Below are 27,630 nucleotides of genomic sequence, written 5' to 3'. Positions count from 1 at the left end.
GCAGTGCCTCATCAGACCTTTTCCTATCTTGAGTGGCATGAAACAGGGCTGTGTTCTCGCACCTACACTGTTTGGGGTCTTCTTCTCACTGCTGCTCTCACATGCGTTCAAATCTTCAGAAGAAGGAATTTTCCTCCACACAAGATCAGACGGCAGGTTGTTCAACCTTGCCCGTCTTAGAGCGACGACCAAAGTACGAAAAGTCCTCATCAGGGAACTCCTCTTTGCTAACGGTGCTGCATTAATATCCCACACAGAAGAGGGTCTGCAGAGACTCATTGACAGGATTGTGGCTGCCTGCAACAAATCTGGCCTAACCATCAGCCTCAAGAAAACGAACATCATGGGACAGGACGTCAGAAATGCTCCATCCATCAATATCGGCAACCACGCTCTGGAAGTGGTTCAAGAGTTCATCTACGCAGGCTCAACTATCACCAGTAACCTGTCTCTCGATGAGGAAATCAACAAGCGCATGGGAAAGGTGTCCACTGCTATGACCAGACTGGCCAAGAGGGTGTGGGAAAATGGCGCACTGACACAGAACGCAAAATTCCGAGTGTTTCAAGACTGTGTCCTCAGTACCTTGCTCTACGGCAGCGAGGTTTGGACAACGTATGTCAGCCAAGAGCGACGTCTCAACTCATTCCATCTTCGCTACTTCCGGAGAATCCTTGGCATCAGGTGGCAGGACCGTTTCTCCAATACAGAAGTCCTCGAGGCGGCCAACATCCCCAGCTTATACAGCCCACTGAGCCAGCGGTGCTCGAGATGGCTTGGCCATGTGAGCCGCATGGAAGATGGCAGGATCCCCAAAGACGCATTGTACAGTGAGCTCGTCACTGGTATCAGACCCACTGGCCGTCCATGTCTCCGCTTTAAAGACGTCTGCAAACGCGACATGAAGTCATGTGACACTGACCACAAGTCAGAGTCAGTTGCCAGTGATCACCAGAGCTGGCGGACAGCCATAAAGGTGGGGCTAAAGAGTGGCGAGTCGAAGAGACTTAGCAGTTGGCAGGAAAAAAGACAAGTGCAAGGAGAGAGCCAACTGTGTAACGGCCCCGACAACCAATTTTATCTGCAACGCCTGTGGAAGAGTCTGTCACTCTAGAATTGGCCTTTATAGCCACTCCAGGTGCTGCTCCACAAACCACTGACCACCTTTAGGCGCTTACCCATTGTCTCTCGAGACAAGGAGGCCAAAGAAGAAGATTCATATTACCCACAATCCCATGAGCCCTTATTTTGTACAACAAACTTTTGTGTGGCACTTTATTGAATACTTTTTGAAAATCCAAATATACTACATCCATTGGTTTACCTTCATCTACCTGCCAGTTACATCCTCAAAAAAAACTATTAATAGACTGGTTAAACACGATTTCCTTTCATAACACTGTGTTGACTCTGCCGTATTATATGATTTTCTAAGTGCCCTGTTACCATTTCCTTATTAATGGATTCTGCCATTTGCCTGATGACTGATGTCAGGCTAACTGGCCTGTAGTTCCCTGCTTTTTCTCTCCCTCATTTCTTGAATAACGGTATTACATTTGCTGACTTTGAATCCACTGGGACCATTCCAGAATCTATGGAATATTGGAAGATCACCACCAGTGCATTCTCTATCACTGCAGCCACCTCGTTTAGAACCCCAGGATGTAGACCATCAGGTCCAGGGATTTGTTGGCTTTAAGTCTCATTATTTTCTCCAGTACCACACTGGCATGGACCAATTAGGCCAATGGCCTGTTTCTGAGGTGGAAATTCTGGGTAATTTCAAAATATATTTACTTTTTTTTTTACTTGAAAACCATGTACCCGTACTGCTGGCCTAGCAAAGTCATCTGCAGTCTTTCACAATTGTTGCCACAATTTGCCAAACCCACCCACAAAAAAATTGCTGTCATCAGCAAATTTCATTATTGTTCCCTCAATTCTTAATTCCAGAACATTTATTTAAATGATTGACCTCAACAGAGTCTCGTGGAAGACCTAACCGAATCATACCTTTCCAGTCAGAGAAATGTTCTCCTATCTACTGCCTTCTGCCCTCCAAACATTTCTCTCTCTATTTAGCCACATTCTTTTAATTCCATGTGACATTAGTTTTGCTGTGAATTAAATCTCTTCTGTGGGACCTAATCAGTTAAAAAATTACCTCCTCTAGCATTTCAAGTTCTTCTTCCAGCTGCTGGGTTTCCTCCTTCACAGCCATCAAGAATTCTGTAACAGACTGTCGAGGATGCATGCCTTTTTCAAACCCGTTGTACATGTTCCTCCAAAACCTACTTAAAACAAGGCCTTTTAATTAGGATTTCTATATGGCAGTAAATAATTGAGTCAAACCTAAGCATTTGACCTGTGAAATAATGAGGGAGAAATGAATACTTTGAAGTCATATTACACAGAGGTTAATCTGGTTTGAAGAAAAATACTTTTGAGTTGGAATAATAATTCTGTACAATAAAACAGCATGATTGTGCTAAATTATACCATATCTCCCACTCAACTGTGAAATCCTACATGTTTTCAGTCAACTCTCCTACTATTCATGCTTGATGCGTGTCCTTCCCTCTGATATCAGGAAGTTTATTACATTAAAGCCAGTACAAAAAAACAAAGTTGCTTTACATGAGCACAGAACCTAAATGATGGGAAATATGCAGTCTACTCATCTATAATCATGTTCTATTTTTCACATTAACTCAAAGATTACTTCAGGATAAAGTAGGAACATTAATGGTTATGAAACCAAGTACAGATATAAAATCTTTGTCCTCAAAAGCAACAGTTCTGAAGAATAATTTTTCTACAAGTAGATTCTATGAAGTGGATGAAAATTGCATTAAGTAATACTCTAGACTAGATAAATCCCTTTAACCTCTGCCCACAGATCATGGAAATTCTGCACCTTGTGGGTGATATTTTCCCAGTCCCGCCTCTGCGGGACCAGGAAGAAACTTGGAATAGCACGCCGGTAGCCAACCCAAAGCATTCCTATCTCCAAGCAACCTTGCCGGTGATAGAAGAACTGGAAGGTGACTTTGGACTTGTACCCAACATCTGATACCTAACAACATATCAGAGTTTATTTTACAAATTTGATTTCGTGGGCTGAGACCAGAAATTTATAAAATGTACCCAATTATGTAGAAAGGCTAGCGATCTGTGTTAGAGATCACTGAACATCAATAGTTATGTCATGGACTTTGAATATTCAATACTGAAATATTTCTAATAATTCTAAGTGATAGCACTCTCGCACCTGGGTCAGAATGTCATAGGAGCCCCTCTCCAGGACTTAAACAAGTAATTCTGTCCAGCATTGTCAGAGATAGCATTGTCAAATGAGACATTAAATATAGGACCCATCCTCCCTCTAGGGTGGATGTAAAAGATTGCCAAACACTATTTGTAGAAAGAGCAGGCTAGTTTTCCTTTTGGCTAATATATATTCCTCACCCAACACCACCAGAGTTAGACTGACTAGTCATTCATCACATTGCTGTTATGTGGGACAAATTGATTTCTACATTTACATTCAATACAAAACTGTAATTCAAAAGTAATTCATTAGCTGTAAAGTGCTTTGGGATGATCTGAGGACATGAACAGTAATACTGTTGGCTGGGAATTCTGCAACGAGTAACTCACCTCCTGACTCCCCAAAGCCTGTCCACCATCTACAAGGCTCAAGTCAGGAATGTGATGGAATACTCTCCACTTGCCTGGATTGGTGCAGCTCCAACAACACTCAAGAAGCTCGACACCATCCAGGACAAAGCAGCCCACTTGATTAGCATCCCATCCACCACCTTCAACATTCACTCCCTTCACAACCGACGCACAGTGGCAGCAGTGTGTAACATCTACAAGATGCACTGCAGCAACTCACTGAGGCTCTTTTGGCAGCACCTTCCAAACCTGCGACCTCTACCACCTAGGAGGACAAAGGCAACAGATGCAGGGGAACACCACCACCTGCAAGTTCCTGTCCAAGCCACACACTATCCTGACTTGGAACTATATCGCTGTTCATTCAGTGTCACTGGGTCAACATCCTGGAACCCCCTTCCTAACAGCAGTGTGGGTGTACCTATACTACATGGACTGTAGCAGTTCAAGAAGATAGCTCACCAGCACATTATCAAGCCAAATTAGGGATGGGCAATAAATAATGGCCTTGCCAGCGACGCCCACATCCCGGGAAAGAATAAAAAAAAACATAAAAACAAGTTCTTTCTAATTTGCCCATATGGGAGATGTAAGGTAACAATAAGATATGATCTAATTAAATATAAAGCCAGTATACAAACCTGAAGATAGATGGAGCTGTGTGTGGCCTCAGGACTCCCTGAGTCTGACTGTGGTCTTTTCTGTAGAGGGGATTCTTGTAATCTGCATGATTTTTCCACAGGTGAGGCCATAGTGAATGAGTTTTCTCCTGAATTCTGCCACAAAAAAACAACTACAACAAGACTGAACACATCCATCTCTTGGAAGAAAAATCAATCAGAACATATAAAGTTATCAAACTGCAGCTGAGAACAATCTGTTGTATATATCATATTACGGATGATTGTGCCAAATTGTTGATTTTCCACCACAGTGAGTCATTGTTAAAATACCTGCAGTTTCCCTTATCAAGTTTTCCATCACAGCTAACGTGTCGAGGAGACAGACAAAAAAGTGTTAAGGTCAGAAAGCAGGAGCAACCAGGGTCTGGATTTTGTTCTCCCCCAGGTGCAGGTTCCATGGCGGGGCAGGGCCTGAAGATGCCTCCGAAGAGGGCCGCCATGCACCTCAACGCCAGGAGGGTCCGGCCCAATATTACCGGCGGTGGCAATGAATGATTTAATGAATATCACGTTGCCGCCAGATATCCCAATACAATCTTCGGCCCGATGGCCAGTACTCCCACACTTTTGGATCCCCGTCCGGTAAAACGAGGTGCCACACTGGTGAGGGGTGGGTGTTGGAGGTAAGTTTATCAGTGCGGGTTGGGTGGGGGGGGGGAACGGGGTCAAATTAACATCATGGGTGTAAGGGATGGTGGGAAGGGTTGGAGTTGAAAGTTTCTGCAGTTTGGTGTGGGGGGAGGAAAGTCAGATTGTAAAGGCAAGTGTTTTTTGGGGGTGAAAGGGTAAATTATTTAATTGTTATTGGAGGGGTGGGAGAGGGACAAAAGAAAAGTGTTTTTTTATTCACTTCACCTTTAAATATTTAAATTTCCCGGTAGGGCTGACAGCCCTTTAAAAATGGAGTCAGCGCCTGCACACAGGCAGCTGGCACCATTGCTGGGAATGGACAGCCCACTCCCTCCACATGATCTGGGGTTGGGGGAGGGAGGGCAGCCCATCCCAGCTATTTAAATGTGCCGCTGCATGGAATATTGCAGCGGCTCTGCGACAGGGCCATCGTTTTTCCCACCCGCCGCCGCACATAAAATTCAACCCCGGGATTTTCAATTGCTAGTGGGGTCGGGAAGGGGCACAAGCGCAATTTGAAAATCTCATTGCCGGAGATGGTACGATCTTCAAAGGAATGGTAGAGGGGGACGGGGTGAGGCAGTGCGGAGTCAGGGAACCCACTCCCCTCCAATTAATAACCCATTAAGCTCCTTAAGGAACTTGTTAATGGGCTGGGGAGGGCAAGAGGGCAATTTTCAAAAGTTGGATCGCAGAACCTGAACAGTCTGGTGCACCTTAGTGCACAGCTAAAGTGGGAAAATTATTAAAAGTTTTTTTTTATTGGTGATGACAAATTTTGGGAGCTGGGGGATCTGGCGCCAGATCGTGTAATTTACCTGACATTTGGCCATTTGGCTGCTGGCCCTCTTTTCTGCAGGCAATACCTGGTGACACTCGGCGTCACTAACTGGGCGCCAAGCTCACCTTCAGCCCAGTCAGAGAATTCACATTCAAAGATAGTGTTGTGTGAGTGATGTAGTGGCAGCATGGGGTCGGAACCTGGAAATTGACCGGGTGTTAGGTTCCTTACCCCAATTTGAAAATCCAGTCCCTGGGCTTTTTCATGTTGCAAGGCACTGGAAGGAAGGGGATGTAAAACAGGACAGGGCTTAAAAGAGAAGTGTTTTGTGAATTCTGCCTTATTTCTCAGGTAAAATGTTGATAGACAATATGAATTCTTGCTCTTTTCCTTCCAGTTACTTAAAAAGAACCAAAGAATGGAAGTGTTATTTTGATGACGAGCTTTCAGAGTTCATATGCTGCCGCTTCCAGCAATAAGTATTTGTGCAATTCATGGTCTGTGATACCCATACATATTTAATATAAAAGATTTAACCATCATTACTTTAAAAAAAAGAGTATCCACCTTCAACAAAACCGGTAAGGGATAATTTTACAAGTTTGTACTCCAGATGTGCAGCTTAGCCTGCCAGAAATCCACTTGGATTTCAGGTACTCAAATCCCAGAATTCTTCACCCAAATGTATGTAAATATCAAGAAGGGGTGTTTGTTCAGTTTCCCAATATGTCCACCCAGCAAGCAAAGCTTCACTTGGCTCTAGAAGCACAAATCCAAAAAATTGTACCAATTCGCCTCCCTAAGAAATGTCGGAGCTTAAATTGAAGAAGGCACAAAAAGAAAATCATGTTAGTAACAAGTTAGAAAACCCCAAAATTTATATCTACTTCTACCACAACCTTAAAGATCAGCAATCTTTCTAGATCCAAAGTTCTTTAAAGAAAGTATGTTCGTTTCCAAAATACCTAACTGGATAAGTACACTGTCAGTATGAAACTGAGAAATAAAGACCACCATGGTTCCACATTCAATTTTTGTTTGTGCTGAGTTAGCTGAGTGGACACTACACTGGCCTCTGTGATCTCTAGGGCTGGTGAGAAATCCACCAACGCTCATGCTACTGATTGCTATCCAGTGATCTGTGAGAAAGTGCTTGTATGGGTGTGTGATAAGGACAGAAGCTAGCCAAGCTGGGATGCCCTGTAAAGTCACATATGCCAAGGCTTCACTGTCTCTCCTGCACATGAAGAACTTGGCAGGGTACAAAGAACCTGTGGAACTGCTTCTCAACAAATGGAAAAGCCATCCATTATGTGGTCACTTCGCAGCAGGTGATAGATAACGTCAAAGCACGCTACCAGCACAGTAAACAGATACTGGTTGCAGAGCTAGAGGATATGTATTGACCTCATCAGGAGTACCAATATCAGAAGGCCGACCATAATCTCATTGCTATGCAGTGTCATAGAGTCAATACTAGGGCACAGAAGGAGGCCATCCAGCCTATCGAATCCATGCCAGCTTTCTGTAGAGCAATCCAGTCAGTCCTATTCTCCCGCTCTATCCCCGTAGCCCTGCAAGTTGATTTCCATCACGTGCCCATCAAATTTCCTTTTGAAATTATTGATCGCTTTCATTTTCACTACCCTCGCAGGCCGCGGGTTTCAGGTCATTACCACTTGCTGCGTAAAAAAGCTCTTCCTCACATTCCCCCCTTTGCAACTTTTGCCCAAAACAACAACAGCTTATATTTATGTAATTCCTTTAACATAATAAAATGTCCCAAGGCACTTTACAGGAGCATTATAAAACAAAATATGACACGGAGCCACAAAGGGAGATATTAGATTAGATGACCAACTTGGTCAAAGAGGTAGGTTTTGAGGAGTGTCTTAAAGGAAGAAAGCGAGGTAGAAAGGAAGAGAGGTGTAGGGAGGGTATTCCAGTGCTTGGGCCCTAGGCAACTAAAAGCACAGCCACCAATGGTGGAGCAATTAAAATCAAGGATGCACAAGGAGTGCAGATCTCTTGGAGGGTTGTGGAGCTGGAGGAGATTATAAAGATAGGGAGAGGTTTGGAGGGATTTGATAAATGTGAGGTTATCCACTTTGGTAGCAAAAACAGGAAGGCAGATTATCTGAACGGCTATAAACTGAGAGAGGGGAATATGCAATGAGACCTGGGTGTTCTCGTGCACCAGTCGAAGATAAACATGCAGGTGCAACAGGCAGTAAAAAAGGCAAATGGTATGTCGGCCTTCATAGCGAGAGGATTCGAGTACAGGAGCAGGGATCTCTTGCAATTATACAGGGCCTTGGTGAGGCCACATCTGGAATAAGGTGTGCAGTTTTGGTCTCCTTATCTGAGGAAGGATGTTCTTGCTATAGAGGGAGTGCAGCAAAGGCTTACCAGACTGATTCCTGGGATGGCAGGACTGACGTATGAGGAGAGATTGAGTCAGTTAGGATTATATTCGCTGGAGTTCAGAAGAGTGAGGGGGGATCTCAGAATCACAGAATAATACATTGCAGAAGAGGCCCTTCGGCCCATCGAGTCTGCACCAATGCATTAAAGACACCTGACCTGTCTACCTAATCCCATTTGCCAGCACTTGGCCCATAGCCTTGAATGTTATGACGTGCCAAGTGTTCATCCAGGTACTTTCTAAAGGATGTGAGGCAACCCGCCTCTACAACCCTCCCAGGCAGTGCATTCCAGACCGTCACCACCCTCTGGGTAAAAAAGTTCCTCCTCAAATCCCCCTTAAACCTCTTGCCCCTCACCTTAAACTTGTGTCCCCTCGTAACTGACCCTTCAACTAAGGGGAACAGCTGCTCCTTATCCACCCTGTCCATGCCCCTCATAATCTTAAAAGCAAAATACTGCGGATGCTAGAAATCTGAAATAAAAACAAGAAATGCTGGAACCACTCAGCAGGTCTGGCAGCATCTGTGGAAAGAGAAGCAGAGTTAACGTTTCGGGTCAGTGACCCTTCTTCGGAACTGACAAATATTAAAAATGTCACAGGTTATAAGCAAGTGAGGTGGGGGTGGGGCAAGAGATAACAAAGGAGAAGGTGCAGATTGGACCAGGCCACATAGCTGACCAAAAGGTCATGGAGCAAAGGCAAACAATATGTTAATGGTGTGTTGAAGACAAAGCATTAGTACAGAATAGGTGTTAACGGACTGAATATTGAACAGCAGCAAGTGCAAACATGAAAAAAAGAGGGTAAGCAAACTGAACAAACTAAGATGAAATGAAATAAATGCAAAAAAAGGTTGTAAAAAATGTAAAAAAGAAAAAAGGAAGAAAAAAAAAACCAACCAAAAATGAAAGTAAAATGGGGGGCTGTCATGCTCTGAAATTATTGAACTCAATGTTCAGTCCGGCAGGCTGTAGTGTGCCTAATCGGTAGATGAGATGCTGTTGCTCGAGCTTGCGTTGATGTTCACTGGAAAACTGCAGCAATCCCATGATAGAGATGTGAGCATGAGAGCAGGGGGGAGTGTTGAAATGGCAAGCAACTGGAAGCTCAGGTTTTTGCTTGCGGACCGAGCGGAGGTGTTCCGCAAAACGGTCACCCAGTCTGCGCTTGGTCTCCCCAATGTAGAGGAGACCACATTGTGAGCAGCGAATACAGTATACGACATTGAAAGAAGTACAAGTAAATCGCTGCTTCACCTGAAAGGAGTGTTTGGGGCCTGGGATAGTGAGGAGAGCGGAGGTAAATGGGCAGGTATTACACCTCCTGCGATTGCAGGGGAAGGTTCCATGGGATGGGGACGAGGTGGTGGGGGTAATGGAGGAGTGGACCAGGGTGTCGCGGAGGGAACGATCCCTTCGGAATGCTGACAGGGGAAGGGAGGCGAAGATGCAACTGGTAGTGGCATCACACTGGAGGTAGCGGAAATGGCGGAGGATGATCCTTTGGATATGGAGGCTGATGGGGTGGAAAGGGGAACCCTGTCACGGTTCTGGGAGGGAGGGGAAGGGTTGAGGGCAGAGGTACGGGAAATGAGCAGGACACGGTTGAGGGCCCTGTCAACAACAGTGGGGGGGAATCCTCGGTTGAGGAAAAAGGAAGTCATACCAGAAGCACCGTCATGGAAGGTAGCATCATAAGAGCAGATACGTCGAAGACGGAGAAACTGGGAGAATGGAATGGAGTCCTTACAGGAGGTAGGATGTGAAGAAGTGTAGTCGAGGTAGCTGTGGGAGTCGGTGGGCTTATAATGGATATTAGTAGACAACCTATCCCCAGAGATGGAGACAGAGAAGTCGAGGAAGGGAAGGGAAGTGTCAGAGATGGACCATGTAAAGGTGGAAATTGGAAGCAAAGTTGATAAAGTTTTCCAGTTTGGGGCGGGAGCAGGAAACGGCACCGATACAGTCATCAATGTACCGGAAAAAGAGTTGGGGGAGGGGGCCTGAGTAGGACTGGAACAAAGAATGCTCGACATATCCCACAAAAAGACAGGCATAACTAGGACCCATGCGGGTACCCATAGCGACACCTTTTAGTTGAAGGAGAAGTTGTTAAATGTGAGAACAAGTTCAGCCAGGCGGAGGAGGGTGGTGGTGGATGGGGACTGGTTGGGCCTCTGTTCCAGGAAGAAGTGGAGAGCCCTCAAACCATCCTGGTGGGGGATGGAGGTGCAGAGCGATTGGACGTCCATAGTGATCTTGTACACCTCGATCAGGTCACCCCTCAGTCTTCTCTGCTCCAGTGAAAACAACCCAAGCCTATCCAACCTCTCTTCATAGCTTAAATGTTCCATCCCAGGCACCATCCTGGTGAATCGCCTCTGCACCCCCTCCAATGCAATCACATCCTTCCGATAATGTGGCGACCAGAATTGCACACAGTACTCCAGCTGTGGCCTTACCAAAGTTCTATACAACTCCAACATGACCTCCCTGCTTTTGTAATCTATGCCTCGATTGATAAAGGCAAGTGCCCCATATGCCTTTTTCACCACCCTATTAACCTGCCCTTCTGCCTTCAGAGATCTATGGACAAACGCGCCAAGGTCCCTTTGTTCCTCGGAACTTCCCAGTGTCAGGCCATTCATTGAATACTTCCGTGTCACATTACTCCTTCCAAAGTGTATCACCTCACACTTTTCAGGGTTAAATTCCATCTGCCACTTTTCTGCCCATTTGACCATCCCGTCTATATCTTCCTGTAACCCAAGACACTCAACCTCACTGTTAACCACTCGGCCAATCTTTGTGTCATCAGCGAATTTACTGATCCTACCCCCCACATAGTCATCTATGTTGTTTATATAAATGACAAACAATAGGGGACCCAGCACAGATCCCTGTGGTACGCCACTGGACACTGGCTTCCAGTCACTAAAACAGCCGTCTGTCATCACTCTCTGTCTCCTACAGCTCAGCCAATTTTATTTTATTTATTTTTATTTTATTTAGAGATACAGCACTGAAATAGGCCATTCGGCCCACCGAGTCTGTGCCGACCATTAACCACCCATTTATACTAATCCTACACTAATCCCATATTCCTACCACATCCTCACCTGTCCCTATATTCCCCTACCACCTACCTACACTGGGGGCAATTTATAATGGCCAATTTACCTATCAACCTGCAAGTCTTTTGGCTGTGGGAGGAAACCGGAGCACCCGGAGGAAACCCACGCAGACACAGGGAGAACTTGCAAACTCCACACAGGCAGTACCCAGAATTGAACCCGGGTCGCTGGAGCTGTGAGGCTGTGGTGCTAACCACTGCGCCACTGTGCCGCCACTGTGAATCCACCTTATCAAGTTACCCTGTATCCCATGTGCATTTGCTTTCTTGGTAAGTCTCCCATGCGGGACCTCGTCAAAGGCTTTACTGAAATCCATGTAAACTACATCAACTGCACTACCCTCATCTACACACCTGGTCACATGCTCAAAAAATTCAATCAAATTTGTTAGGCATGACCTCCCTCTGACAAAGCCATGCTGACTATTCCTAATCAAATTGTGCCTCTCCAAGTGGAGATAGCTTCTCTCCTTCTGAATTTTCTCCAATAGTTTCCCTACCACTGACGTGAGACTCACTGGTCTGTAGTTCCCTGGCTTATCTCTACAACCTTTCCGAAATAGTGGGACCACATTAGCTGTTCTCCAGTCCTCTGGCACCTCCCCCGTGGCCAGAGAGGAATTAAAAATTTGGGTCAGAGCCCCTGCAATCTCCACCCTCGCCTCCCACAGCATCCTGGGACACAAATCCAGACCTGGAGATTTGTCTACTTTTAAGCCTGCCAAAACCTCCAATACCTTGTCACTCCCTATGACAATTTGCTCAAGAACCTCACAGTCTCTCTCTCTGAGTTCCATATCTACATCCTCATTCTCTTGGGTGAAGACAGATGTGAAGTATTCATCCAACACCCTACCAATGTCCTCTGGCTCCACCCACAGATTTCCCCCTTGGTCCCTAACGGGTGCTACTCTTTCCCTGGTTATCCTCTTCCCATTGATATACTTATAGAATATCTTGGGATTTTCCCTACTTTTACCAGCCAGAGCTTTCTCATATCCCCTCTTTGCTCTCCTAATTGCTTTCTTAAGCTCCAACCTACACTTCCTGTACTCCACTAATGCTTCCATTGATTTGCTCTCTTTGTATTTGCTAAAAGCCTCTCTTTTCCTTCTCATCGTACCCTGAATGTTTCTGGTCAGCCATGGTTCTCTGGGCTTGTTGCTCCTACCTGTTACCCTGGAGGGAACATGTTGGGCTTGTACCCTCCCCATTTCCTTTTTGAATGCCCCCCACTGCTCTTTTGTAGATTTTCCGACAAGTAACTCTTTCCAGTCTATTTTGGCCAGATCCTGCCTTATTTTACTAAAATTCCTCTCCCCCAATCCAAAACCTTTTTTTGCAATTTATCTATTTCTTTCTCCATAACAAGCTTAATCTCATAGAAAACCATAAAGTTCTAACAGGACTTGACAGGGTAAATGCAGGAAGGATGGTCCTGATGGTGGGGGAGTCCAGAACCAGGGGTCATAGTCTAAGGATATGGGGTAAACCTTTCAGGACTGAGATGAGGAGAAATTTCTTCACCCAGAGAGTGGTGAGCCTGTGGAATTAGCTACCACAGAAAGCAGTTGAGGCCAAAACATTGTATGTTTTCAAGAAGGAGTTAGATCTGGCTCTTGGGGCGAAAGGGATCAAAGGATATGGGGGGAAAGTGGGAACAGGTTACTGAGTTGGACGATCAGTCATGATCATAATGAATGGCGCAGCAGGCTCGAAAGGCCGAATGGCCTACTCCTGCTCCTATTTTCTATGTTTCTATCTTTCTATCTCCACGCTATCCTCAGTTCAATGGAAAGGCTGACGCAGCAGTGAAAATCACCAAGGAATCATAACGAAATCAAGCAAATCTGGCACAGATGTATACAAGGCAATCCTCGAGTGGAGAAACACACCTACCGAAGGTATAGAAAGTAGTCTGGTACAAAGACTAATGTCACACTGCACCCAAACTACTCTTCCAATAGCAAAAAAGCTACTGAAGCCAGAAGTAGTAAAAGGCGTAAGTACAAAATCGAGGTGAAACGGCAGAAAGTCAAGTTTCACTTTGACAAAACTGCCAAACCATTGCTAGAATTGAGCATTGGGCAGCCAATCAGGGTATAAACTTTCAATGCTCTCAACAAGAGTCAGCCTAAGTGGCAACTTGGAAACTCCATAAAGCAGTTGTCACCTCGATCATGTGACAGAAACCACACCTGCCAAATGGAAACATATTAATTTTGTCACATGAAATATTATTTTTGAACGTTTACTGGACATTGAAATAACTTGAGGACTGAGTGGCTGAAAACATGGCTGCACATTTGCATTCCGACAGACAGTTGCCCAGAGAGACAATGGAAGATCCAATTAGCCAGATGTGATTTGTCAATAGTGGTGATCAAAAGACATTGAGAGTCATTGAATGTGTAAGAGCCAGCATTCCACGCCCCATCCCCATCCCCCACTGGTAAGCTTGGAGGTATCTACAAACCTCGCAGGCAAGGCTGTTTCAAACAAGGAGCTAGTCACATGACACTCGAACTAGGGGACATAGTTACAAAATACGGGGTCACACATTTAAAACTGAGACGCAAAGGAATTTCTTCTCCCAGAGGGTGGTGAATCTCTGGAATTCTCTACCTCAGAGAGTTGTGGAGGCTGGGTCATTAAATGTATTTAAGGGGGAGGTAAATAGATTTTTGAAATCTTGGGGAGTCGAAAGTTATGCAGAACAGGCCCAAAAGAGGAGTTGAGGTCTGGGACAGATCAACCATGATCTTATTGAATGGCAGGGCAGGCTTGAGGGGCTGAATGGCCTACTCTGCTCCTATTTCTTATGTTCTTATGTTCTAACCTGCTGGTCAACCTGGGCATTTTTTAATTGTGCCTGACACAGAAAGGAACGGACTGCAAGTTGAGAACCAAGGAAGAAGATCTCCCTCTCTCTCTCTCATGCAAAGGTCCAGGGACCCATGGAAGTAACTTAAGCCTCAAGACAGAAGACCAGAAAAACCAGTTTGAAAGTGTGCACTGGGCCCCAATGAGAATTGCAAGACTTAACTTCAATCAAAGATTTTACATCCAACCTAAAACCAGTAACTGAATTCCATCTACTACTTCAAACCTTTCCCCTTTAATTCTTTCTCCCCCTCTGTCTCTATTTGTGTGTGTGTTTACCGCGTATGCATGCTAGCATGGTTGTGTTGCATATTCTTAGTTTTAACTGAGCTAGAGTTTTAAGATTAATAAACTTTCACCTTTCTTGTTTAAACCTAAGAAAACCTACCTGCCTGATTCCTTTATAATTACAATTAGAGAGCAGTGAGCAAAAACTCACTGAGGGGAAGCTAAAAACACTGTGTTTTAAAAGTTAAGCCCTGTTACGGCAAAACCAGGAAAAGAATGAGAGAAGAGCCCTAGACCCCTACCTCACCTGGTCGTAACCATCATATGCGGTGGAAGTGAACGACCAGAGATACCGTCGCAATCGCAGACACATACGCACAACTGGAGAAGCTGTTGAGTCAAACCAGGAGATCAATCAGGAAGATGAGAACTCACCAACTGCACAGACCACAGAACAACCATCAGCCCCAGCGGTCCACAGCACCCCAACAATGGAAATGGAACAACAGTTACCACGGCAACTAGTGACAAGGGAATGACAGTCGCCAGAGAAGGAAAATCAACCAGATAAGCAACCAACGACAACATGCCACGCACAATTAAGAGACCGGCCCGATTTAATGACTATGTGTGCAATGCATGAGCAGAGACTGACAAGAATGACGAACTACTAATGCTTGAGAACAGTTGTGCGCATAAAGGGTAACTTGGGCACCTCACAGTGTAAATGATGATACATGCAAATTTTTTTTTGTATGAAAGGGGGATGTTTGGGATAGAAATGCAATACTGTACGAATGTGCCTCCTGGCTTGCCATAGTCATGTAACCTCTACCATGAGGTACTCTGACTGGGGCAGCCATTACAGTCAGTTTTCATTAAAGACTCAGTATACACCAGACTGGCGCCCTGTGAGCTCGTAACAGTGTACATGGACTTCCAAAAGGCATTTGATAAAGTCCAACATAACAGGCTTGTCAACAAAGTTGGAGTCCGTGGAATAAATAGGGAAATAGAGTACAAAAACAAGGAAGTTATGATAAACCTGGATAAAACACTGGTTTGCCTCAACTTAAGTATTGTGTCCAGTTCTGGACACCACATTTTAAGAATGATGTGAAGGCATTAGAGAGGGTGCAGAAAAGATTTATGAAAATGGCTCCAAGGATGAGGAAATGATGTGAAGGCATTAGAGAGGGTGCAGAAAAGATTTATGAAAATGGCTCCAGGGATGAGGAACTTCAGTTACATGGATAGGTTGGAGAAGCCTGGTCTGTTCTCTTTGGAGAAGGGAAGATTAAGAGGAAATTTGACAGACATGTTCAAAATCATAAGGAGTCTGGACAGATTAGATGGGGAGAAACTGTTCCCATTGGCCGAAGGATGCAGAACCAGAGGACACCAATTTAAGGTGACTGGCAAAAGAAGCAACAGCAACATAAGGAAAAACCTTTTTTACACAGCGAGTGGTTAGGATCTGGAATGCACTGCCTGAGAGTGTGGTGGAGGCAGATTCACTTGAGGCCTTCAAAAGAGAACTGGCTAATTATCTGCAGAGAAAAAAATTGCAGGTCTACAAGGAAAAGGCAGGGAAGTGGGATTAGGTGAGTTGCTCTTGCAGAGAGTTAGCATGGACACGACGGGCCAAACGGCCTCCTTCTGTGTTGTAACAATTCTGTGATTCAATGAATATATATGGCAAACTACGAATGAAATGTTTAAAATTCACCTTACCTCAGCTCTTTGCTCTCTTTATTGTTGTTACAAATAAAGTTGCCAAATTGGCAGGAGTAGATGTGATGATGAATGTGCACCAGAAATCTTTCATTGAACTCAAAGGCACATGGGAATTGTTCCAGCAGCTGCCAGACACAGTCAAAAAACTGAACAATTACTGGTGAAACCTCCCTGGGATCACCATCCAAGTGACTGTATCTGTAAAATAAAGGACTAGGTGAAGAGATCAGCTTAATCTTGGAAAATTAAACAATATTAAAAAAAACAAAGGATTCATATATATGCTCTGTTAACATAGATTAGACTGGTATCCTCCAACTGAATGAAGTTGGTGACTAGCCATAGGTGTTGCTGCAGCGACATCATTTTAGCCACTAATTTCAGTAGAAAATGCCTTACATACACACACAATAGAGGTAAATGCACTTAATGTGTATATTTTCTGGACATACTTCTATTCCTATTCAGTAACCTAGAAAGCAAAGCACTCAAAACGATCAAAAAACACTTGCAGTCTTCTTTTAGTCTTAACATTTGCCAACAAACACAAAAAAAGGTTAAAGTACAGATGTATACAGTGCAGGAATGTAAGTACTGACATTATATAACCAACAATGGTGTTTGCTTTTTTTTGTAGTAATCAGAAATGCAATTAGCAACATCTTGATTCCCAATTAGCCACATATGGTTTGTGGTTAACATATTCGACAACACTGTTCTAGACTAAAAGGAAGAATGTGGGAGAAAAATTGGATCATGCCTGAAAACGGGCACAGAGATCCTGATGTGCAATTAACCCAAGCTCATTTGTTGTGATGCAGGCAGCATGCAAACCTCAGCAAGAGCAGAGAGGGTGAGCTTGAGGGGAAACAGTACCAGAGATCAACAGGTATAGGTGGGAGAACCGACAACACAGTCGGTACAAGTGACTTTCAGAGGTCAGTTTCTAAGAATCATAGAACCCAGAGGTAAGGGAGTGCGAACTTGTGAAAGTTTTTGGGTGGAGCAGAAGAGCATCAGGAGAGTTATAATTAGCGAGTTCCTGAAAGTAGCACTCAATCGGAGAGCCCAGAGCTAAGGGAGTGGGAGTGTCAGGGAGAGATAAAACATGCCTAAAATGATGTCAGCACAAGGGAAGGAGCTGACTGATAAATAACTGGTGAGTGTTTTTTTTTGTCCCGATCAGTGACAAGTCTTAAGTTTATTTCTGGTAAGTTTAGATAGTTGTCTAATAAATAGAGGCATGGCTGGGCATCTCAGAAGTGGCAAGTTGGATTCAAAATTGGCTCACTGGCAGGAAGCAAAGGGTAATGGTCACCAGGTGTTTTTATGACTGGAAGGCTATTTCCAGTTCTGTAAGGCTCAGTGCTGGGTCCCTTGTTGTTCATGCTATATATCAATGATTTAGATGTAAATGTAGGGGGCATGATTAAGAAGTTTGCAGATGATACAAAAATTGGTTGTGTGGTCAATTGTAAGGAAGAAAGCTGTAGGCTGCAGGAAGATATCAATGGGCTGGTCAGGTGGACAGAAAAGTGCCAAATGGAGTTCAATCTGGAGAAGTGCGAGATGGTTTTTAAAAATTCATTCAGGGGATGTGGGCATCGCTGGCTTTGCCAGCTTTTATTGTCCCCCCCCTAATTGTCCTCAAGAAGATGGTGGTAAGCCATCTTCTTGAACCACTGCAGTCCTTGTGGTGTATGTACACCCACAGTGCTGTTAGGGAGAGAGTTCCAGGATTCTGACCCAACGATAGTGAAGGCATGCTGATATATTTCCAAGTTAGAATGGTGTGTAACTTGGAGGGGAACTTGGAGGTGGTGGTGTTCCCATGTGTCTGTTGCTGTTGTTGTTCTTGGTGGTAGAGGCCCTGGATTTGGAAGGTGCTGAGGAAAGAGCCTTGGCGAGTTGTTGCAGTGTACATAGGAACAACAAATAAGCTATTCAGCCCATCGAGCCGGCCCCAGCATTCAATATGATCATGGCTGATCATCCACTTCAATGCCTTTTTCCCCACACTAATCTCATATCCCCTTCTGACATTTGTATTTCGAAATCAGTCAATCTCTACTTTAAACATACTCAATGACTGAGCTTCCACAGCCCTCGGGAATAGAGAATTCCAAAGATTCACAACTCTCTGAGTAAAGAAATTTCTCCTCAGCTCTGTCTTAAGTACCTTATTTTGAAATTGTGTCCCCTGGTTCTAGACTCCCCAACCAGGGAAACATCTTACCTGCATCTACCCTGTCTATCCCTTTAAGTATTTTGTAGGTTTCAATGAGATCACCTCTCATTCTTCGAAACTCCAGAGAAAACAGGCCCAGTTTCCCCAATCTCTCTTCTTAGGACAGTCCTGCCATCCTGGGAACAAGTCTGGTGAATCGTCGTTGCACTCCCTCTATGGCAATAATATCCTTTCTAAGGTAAGGGGACCAAAACTGCACACAGTACTCCAAGTGCGATCTAACCAAGGTTCTATACAATTGAAGCAAGACTTTACTACTCCTGTACTCAAATCCTCTTGCAATAAAGGCTAACATACCATTAGCCTACCTAATTGCTTGCTCCACCTGCATGTTAGCTTTCAGTGACTTATTCATAAGGACACCCAGGTCCCTTTGTACATCTACACTTTCTAATCTCTATTTAAGAAATACTCCGCACATCTATTCCTCCTACCAAAGTGGATAACCTCACATTTTTCCACATTATATTCCATCTGCCACGTTCTTGGCCACTCACTAAGTCTGTCCAAATCCCCTTGAAGTCACTTTGCATCTTCCTCACAACACACATTCCCACCTAGTTTTGTGTCATCCACGAACTTAGAAATACTACATTTGGTCCCCACATCCAAATCATTGATATATATTGTGAACAGCTGCAGCCCAAGCCCTGATCCCTGTGGTGCACCACTAGTCACCACTAGCCCCCTGCCCTATCACACACCTCCCCGTTTGTTCTTCTTGCCCCCTCCCCCTTTTCACTTGCTCAAAGTATATTACATTTCTAACCTTTGCCAGTTCTGATGAAAAGTCACAGATCTGAAACGTTAACTGTGTTTCTCTCTCCACAAATGCTGCCAGACCAGCACTTTGTTTTTATTTCAGATTTCCAGAATCCACAGTATTTTGCTTTTATTGTTATGGGGAAAGGGTAGCATGGGTGCTAGTTCCCCAGAGGGACAGGTCGCACATGAGTTCTGCTGCAGAGGACTCAGATAAGGACATCGATGGGGCGGCATTCAAAAAAAAGCTGCTGGGCAGGCACCCAGAAATGCTTGGTGTATTGGCAGGCCTATAGAAAGCCTGTTGTCACTGACAAGGAACATAGAGGAGTCCGGCACCAATTTGCCACAGGGCCTTTTGCAGAGCTAGGAACCCATCCTTTCCAGAGTGGAAGTGGTGGCCAACTCCATGGGAACACATGCAGTCTCACGATATAGTATCTGATGGCAATGTCTCAGCTTCCATTGCATAAACAAACAGAAGCCACCCAACATATTAGTGGAAGCTCAGATTGAGGTCATGCAGGCCCAGCTTAGGGCCATACAGCCTCATGGCTGCAGATACCAGTGTTTAAAGGGGCTTTCAGGGTGTCTCAGCACTCCAGAAATCTGGCCTCCAACAGATTACTAGGATTGTTGAGGCACCGTCCAGGGAGAGTTGCAGTGGCCCAGTGGAGCACAAATCTACTGCCCTCTCTTAGGATTATGGCATTTGTCTTCCCACCACTACCAGTCCCCCCGTGTCCCTGCTGTTGCCTGTCAGCCAGCCAGCCCAGATGGCTGCTGCCTATGCTGAGGTGGGTATTCCAAAGCCGGGAATTCTAATCTCAGAGCTACTTGAGGTTGCCCTGCAAGGCCATCTGCAGTCTCCCCAACTGAAAGTCAGTAGCCTTCTGCCAGCAATGCTGCAGCCATTGGGGTAGCATTGCATAGGAACAATAGGTCAGGTAAAGGTGCCCACAAGGCAGGTAATAAGGGAATACACATGGGTGATTAGTTGACTTTTGTATGTAATATTGAATGGTATGTTTGATAAAGTTGATTTGGAACATTTGTTTCGTGATGGCTTTTATTTCAGCATTGCGGGCAAGAGGACACTGTGATGATCAGTAACAGAGAAAAGGTGAAGTGTGCGGGACTGTTGTAGAATGGGGAATTGGGGTTGTCACTGGTACTACAGTTGAATGTGGTGATCATGGACAGCCTGTTCAGAAAGGAAATGTGTTGGTTATCTTCTCCCTTCCTCCTGCTCTTTGTCGTATACCTGGTGGCAAGGGCAGTACCCTCATGATTGCAAGGTGTTGCAGAACACAGCAGACCACGATAAATCGTAACAGACGCTCTGGTGAGTACTGCAGGGCTACTCCGGGAGGCCCCGTCCACCGGCTTAAAGGTCGGGGGAGAGCCCGCCTCCGCCAGGCCTGGAAGTCACGCAGCAATTTTGCGTGGCCCCGGCCCTTAATTGGCCTCGGTCAGGACTTCTGCCCTTCTAAGGCAGGAGGTCCTGTCTCCAAGAGCTGCCAGCCAATCAGCAAGCCAGCAGCTCTTCAGTCACAGCAGGGCCACTGTGAGCAGTGGCCACTGCTGGGACTGCACCCAACATGAGGAACAGCATGGATGCCAGCTCCGATAAAGGTAAGCGGAGTTTCCAGCCTTGCCAGGGACAACAGACTGGACCCCAGCAAGGGGGGTGGGGGTCAATCAGGAGGGTGGGCAGAGATGCTCTAGCGGGGGCAGCTTGTGCTGCTGGGGGAGCCCTTTGCAGGAGGGAGCACTGGGTGCCTGATCAGGAAAGTCCTCACCCGGGACCACAAGGAGGCCGGCTAGTATTACTGGGCACGCAATGTAATCCCCTTTCACGGCATAAATAGCACAAGTCACCTCCCTTATACAGCAGTGGACAAGCAAACTGGAAGATGTTAGAGATGTCCGCTGCTTCAACCTGGAAGGATACGATGCAAAGGAATGCATGGCCATGGGCACCTTCACAGTCACTGCTCTGAGGCTGCAGGTCTGTCTGCAACAGGTGGTAGATTTCAGTGAACACCTCCTTCGTCAAACAGAGACATCAAACACACTGCTCTTGGCTTAGGTTGTGTTAAGAGAACTGCTCCCTGAGGACCCTGGTTTGATAAGACTACCTGCTGAGAGCGCTTGTCCCCCTCTTCCTCCCTTGGCAAGCTGCTTTTTTTCCTCTGTTCAATCTCCCTGTCAGGCTGCAGGCCAAGAGGTACGATATCTAAAGCACCCCAGACCGGGAGCAAGTAATCTCACCAGAAGCCTTGAAGTCAGAACCAAAGCCTTTACATAAACAACACCATTCCCTGTTGACATCACCATCTTTAAATAGCACGAGAAAACTGACAACACTAATACAAACTCAGACAGAGCCTTTAAAAATTAATCAGCGACTAAACTGAAAGTAGTCGATGATATCCCCTTAAATAGTGCTGGTGGTGGGGGGGGGGGGGTGGGGGGGAGGCAGTGGTTCTTCCTGCTGCTCAACACGTGTTCAGCTATACATGTTTAAGACACGGCGTTAGCTGGAGCAGCGAGGTCGAAAATGGCAACATTGGCGTCAAATCAGTATTACACACTGACCAATGTCACAATCTGCATACTCTATATACTTCCGGCACATGCTCCAAACATCCACAGTAATGCCCACACCAAAATGGTGCCAATAGTGCCTAAAATACAAAGTGCACTTTGTGGTTGGCCTGCTTTGCTCAGGGTTTTCTTGAAAGCAGACTGGTAGGTAGCTCTCGTCCCCTGGTCTCTGGCTGTAGCAGTCTGTAGGCTTGCAAGGTCCAAAGTTGCAGACAATTTTCAAACTTGATGTTTTCTGGAGAGAGAGAGAGAGAGAGAAAGGGAAGCACGCAGCCTCCTCAGCTGCTGCGCACTCAGTTACTTCTTGTCTTCTGTGAGTGTAACAAAACTCCCAGTTTTTTCAGAGATGGACAGACGGTCACATGGTTCTCTCAATCCCCTTTGTTTTTAGTGAGATCGGAAATCTAAAACCCAAAACCTCCCTTTGGTAGGGTTGTCAGTGTTTACCTCCTGGAGGGACATCTCCACTTATGAATGCTTCAAGATTGCTTTGACTTTCCCACTAACAAGGATTACCTGCATAATCTACTCAGTTAGCCAAAGCATTGTTCTGGCTGGGCTTCTTGTTAGCCTCGAATAAAACTTCCTCTCCTTTATATTCAAATACTCTAGCCTTTTTATTTATTTTTTGTACCTGACTACAACATTTTAGTTATTTGGGAACATGGACCCCTAAATCTCTTTAGATTGCCACTATTTGTAGCTTTTAACCATTTGAAAAATACTTGATCTATCCATTTTTGGTCCAAAATGGATGAACTACGTTGAAATCCATCTGCCTTAGCTTTGCTCATTTACTTAACCTATCAATGTCTCTTTGTAATTTTATGCTCCTGCCTTCACTACTTACAAAGCTACCAATCTTTGTGTCATTGGCAAACTTATATATGTGGCTCTCTGTTGCATTATCCATGTCATTAATAAATGTAGTGACTATGCGAGGCCTCGGCTCACATTTTTGAGTGACACCACTGGTCCCTTCCTTCCAATAATTCCAAGAGCATGCACTAGCACATTAGATGTACAACTATTAATGCACGAAGGTGAATAGAAAGACCTGTATTTGGCTGCAGGCACTGTAAACCTCAGACATGTAAATTAGCAGATGGATGATAAGATCAATGACCACGTCTGGAGGCTACTTGAATTGGAGCAGCAAGATAATATAAATTTTGGCCAGGTATCGTTACAGAATGTAATATGGCAGAGAGTGGATACCCTTTGAGGCTCAATCTCATGAATTGTAGTTGATAGTATTTTATGTTTGGAGATTTTATTTTTGAGTTACTGTACTTATTGGTCTGGATTTTCCCATCAGCGGCGACTTCCTCTTTTCCGTTGGCAGTTTAAAATCTGGCACTAAGTCAAAGGGATCTCTTGGCATGCAGCAGCAGTGATGTCAACAAGCAGGGTAAGCAGCCAATCACATTGAAGTAGTCTCACAGACAGAAAACCAGGAAGTAAAATGCACTGAATCTCCTCAATTAATTTAAGTTTTCAGACAACAAAATAATTACGATTAGAGTAAGACAGAAGCTAAAATACCATATAAACAAATTATTTTTAAAATGTGGAATTTCTTATATTGGAGAAATTTGATTTTCAACAAATGTAAAATTACTCTTTCAGGGCAAATGAGGCTGTTTAGCAGTAATTATGAACTTAGTACACCATTAAAAACCCAATTACACCTAATTTAACAAGATGCAACTTTTTCAAGGGTTTTTACAATAAGACTAAGCATAGGAGTACAAGTTTTCATTAGTTCAATTGATTTCCCTTGGTTGCAGTCTTGGAGTTCTCAACAGTGCAACCTCTGGAGAAGTATAAAAGCATTGAGCAAATTCTGGATTTTCGCATTATTCTGCACGTATGGACTCTTGAAGATGCTGTCAGTTTCGGTGGAATAATGACAGTGAATGCTGACAGTTTTACCATCATTACCAGTGCAAAGTTCAGGCCAATGTAACCAGCTTGATTGATGCCAGTTTCATTGGAGAAATTATTTTAATCAAAATGGTACATGAGCTTCCTCCAATTTCTCTTATAAGCACATTTCCCTCCACCCCAATGATACTCTTAGAGCTTCTCCTTCTTCACTGCCAGGGCACAGGTGCATTCTTTGAAGGGCCTGGATGCCCTTCAAACTACTCGGCAGCAAGCCACAAAGAATTTACAAACACAAGGTAAGGCACCCCTTGAGAATAACCAACCTAAATGTCTGCTCAGATTTGCTTTATGACAAGAGTACTCAAACACATGTGGGCAATTATACCAATATATGCTCCTGTGTATGTTGGTAACTGACATTAACAGCCACAATCAGTAAGTAATTATCCTTGTATCTTGTTATCCTTGATATAAAGTTATCCTTGTTATCTATGCCTTGTCCAGACAACAGAGGGACAAGTGACGAGTTCAAGATATATGCTGTCACCGTTAATCGTATATTAGTTAGGGGTTTTATTTGAATCCAGCTCGTGGGCATTAACTGGGGACTCACCTGTGCTTATATATATATATAGAAACAGGCTGAAACTGTGGCTGTTGGATTGGAGGTGCATGATAAGTATGTAATGTGTGTCTCTGTAAGTAAAAGCTTGTACACGATAAAGACTAGGCTCCAGTTACATCCTTCACTGCCTGGCTATGAGTTTTAAGTTACCAGAAGGGCATAGTAAAGCACTTGATTGCTAAGTGATGAGAATCCCTTCTGGTTTATATATGTAACCTAGACTAAAGGAAGTATCCATGAGACTCTATTCCAGCACACCTCGTAATCTGGGATATCCAATAATAGTGTACAGCTTTGCTGTATGGCCAACTGTCCTGCTGCAATGCTTAAGAAATTAATAAATCTATCTGCCCTCCGAGCAATGCATCAGTTATGTCCTTATGTATGTCTCTATTGTTCCCTGTCAAGTATCAGGGAACTTAAAACAGGTTAATATTTGTATTAAAATAGTGAAGGAATGAACACACTAAGCATTTCCTCACGAATAGTAATTTCTAGGCTTAAAGAACACATTTGGAAAATAGGGCCTTTTGAACCCAAATGTGAAATGCAAATTGACCAAAGTGCAGTAATTAATTATGATGTCATAACTGACACCCACTCTGCTTTAGTCACATTTCTGTTGTTGAACACAGCTGTGAGATTATCTAAATCACATCTCACTGCTGACTATTTTTGCGAGTTTCTACACTATCTTAAGTAATCCCCACGATAATTGTACAAAATATTTTACTACATGGTATTAGATAGAATGTTACAGCACAGAAACAAACAATTCAACCCAACAGGTCTATGCCAGTCTTTGTGCCCTACATGAACCTCTTACCACCTTACTTCATCTCACCCTATCAACACATCCTTCTAATCCTTTCTACCTCGTGTATGTATCTAGCTTCCCCTTATATGCATCTATGCTAATTGCCTCAACCACTGCATATGGTAGTGAATTCCATATTCTCACCATTCTGTAAGTAGTTTCTCCTGAATTCCTTATTGGATTTATTAATCACTATCTTATATTTCTGAACCCTTTTGCATCTTCAGAAGTTTACAGGCCGTAGTAATGCGATTCTCACATGTATTCACGTTTTGTGCTCAAATAATTCTAATATTTTAGGAATTTTCTTTTTTCCCCAATTTCAGGTTATTCTTTAAGTAGAAATATTTTAAGATATAAATATTTTAGTAGCATTTTTCTGCATGCAAGGAATTTTAAACTTTTAAAATTTTACTGGATTTTTTTCACACTGTTCTTTCTTCCAAGACCCGTTAATAATCCTTAGTGAAACCATTAAATTTATTTAATCAAGCATCTTTTACTGTCTTTCTAATTTTCCCCTACCCCACTAAAAGAATTATTAAAAATGCTATATGATGCATCAGTCCAAGGACAATCAAAGCTAAACATGGTCTGCACTATTTATTCAGGGAGCAAGGTCAACCTGTGAGTAAAAGAGGAACATTTAATTGATCATCTGAATATAATAAACCACTAGAAAAAGGGTTCAAAAATGTTCCATTTTGAAATAGAAAAAACAATTAAACTTTTCACTTTTTAAAGAGCCGGTGGTAAAACAGGCCAATTTTATTGTAGAAACCCCTGCTGACATATGGATGAACAGGTACCACTCAGCTACCATCTGTGTTAAAGAGCAAGAGGGTAACTAGGGAAAGGGTTGGCCCACTCAAGGACAGAGAAGGGAATCTGTGTGTGGAGCCAGAGGAAATGGGCGAGGAACTAAATGAGTACTTTGCATCAGTATACACCAAGGAGAAGGACTTGGTGGATAATGAGCCTAGGGAAGGGAGTGTCGATAGTCTCAGTCATCTCATTATCAAAAAGGAGGAGGTGTTGGGTGTCTTGCAAAGCATTAAGGTAGATAAGTCCCCAGGGCCTGATGGGATCTACCCCAGAATACGGAGGGAGGCAAGGGAAGAAATTGCTGGGGCCTTGACAGAAATCTTTGCATCCTCATTGGCTACAGGTGAGGTCCCAGAGGACTGGAGAATAGCCAATGTTGTTCTTTTGTTTAAGAAGGGTAGCAAGGATAATCCAGGAAATTATAGGCCGGTGAGCCTTACGTCAGTGGTAGGGAAATTAGTGAGAGGATTATTCGGGACAGGATTTACTCCCATTTGGAAACAAATGGACTTATTAGTGAGAGGCAGCATGGTTTTGTGAAGGGGAGGTCATGTCTCAATAATTTGATTGAGTTTTTTGAGGAAGTGACGAAGATGATTGATGAAGGAAGGGCAGTGGATTTTATCTATATGGACTTCAGTAAAGCCTTTGACATGGTCCCTCATGGCAGACAGATGCAAAAGGTGAAGTCACATGGGATCAGAGGGGAGCTGGCAAGAGGGATACAGAACTGGCTCAGTCATAGAAGACAGAGGGTAGCAGTGCTTTTCTGAATGGAGGGATGTGACTAGTGGTGTTCCGCACGGATCAGTGCTGGGACCTTTGCTGTTTGTAGTATATTTAAATGATTTGGAGGAAAATGTAGCTGGTCTGATTAGTAAGTTTGCAGATGACACAAAGGTTGGTGGAGTTGCGGACAGTGATGAGGATTGTCAGAGGATACAGCAGGATATAGATCGGTTGGAGACTTGGGCGGAGAAATTGCAGATGGAGTTTAATCCGGACAAACGTGAGGTAATGCATTTTGGAAGGTCTAATGCAGGTGGGAAGTATACAGTAAATGTCAGAACTCTTAGGAGTATTGACAGTCAGAGAGATCTGGGCGTACATCTCCACAGGTCACTGAAAGTGGCAACGCAGGTGGATAAGGTAGTCAAGAAGGCATACGGCATGCTTGCCTTCATTGGTCGGGGCATAGAGTATAAAAATTGGCAAGTGATGCTGCAGCTGTACAGAACTTTAGTTAGGCCACACTTAGAATATTGTGTGCAATTCTGGTCGCCACACTACCAGAAGGACGTGGAGACTTTGGAGAGGGTACAGAAGAGGTTTAGCAGGATGTTGCCTGGTCTGGAGGGCATTAGCTATGAGGAGAGGTTGGATAAACTCGGATTGTTTTCACTGGAACAACGGAGGTGGAGGGGCGACATGATAGAGGTTTACAAAGTTATAAGCGGCATGGACAGAGTGGATAGTCTGAAGCTTTTTCGCAGGGTGGAAGAGTCAGTTACTAGGGGACATAGGTTCAAGGTGAGAGGGGCAAAGTTTAGAGGGGATGTGCGAGGCAAGTTCTTTACACAGAGGGTGGCGAGTGCCTGGAACTTGTTGCCGGGGGAGGTGGTGGAAGCAGGTACCATAGAGACGTTTAAGAGGCATCTTGACAAATACAT

At 44.3% G+C, this 27,630-nt stretch overlaps 1 protein-coding gene across 1 annotated transcript in view; it reads right to left on the bottom strand.

Annotated features, from left to right (window-relative positions):
- mtmr7b (myotubularin related protein 7b) overlaps nt 1-27,630 on the bottom strand; it is a 128,261-nt gene that overhangs the window by 7,848 nt on the left and 92,783 nt on the right. Inside the window, exons 11-13 of the mRNA XM_068034711.1 lie at nt 16,181-16,381; nt 4,323-4,457; nt 2,165-2,291 (exon numbers count right to left, since the gene is read on the bottom strand). Coding sequence (XP_067890812.1) covers nt 2,165-2,291; nt 4,323-4,457; nt 16,181-16,381 — 463 coding nt within the window. The remainder of the gene's footprint in view (nt 1-2,164; nt 2,292-4,322; nt 4,458-16,180; nt 16,382-27,630) is intronic.

Source organism: Heterodontus francisci, chromosome 1 (assembly GCF_036365525.1).
Source record: "Heterodontus francisci isolate sHetFra1 chromosome 1, sHetFra1.hap1, whole genome shotgun sequence".
Taxonomy (NCBI): Eukaryota; Metazoa; Chordata; class Chondrichthyes; order Heterodontiformes; family Heterodontidae; genus Heterodontus; species Heterodontus francisci.
This window is presented reverse-complemented; position numbering and strand designations above follow the sequence as displayed.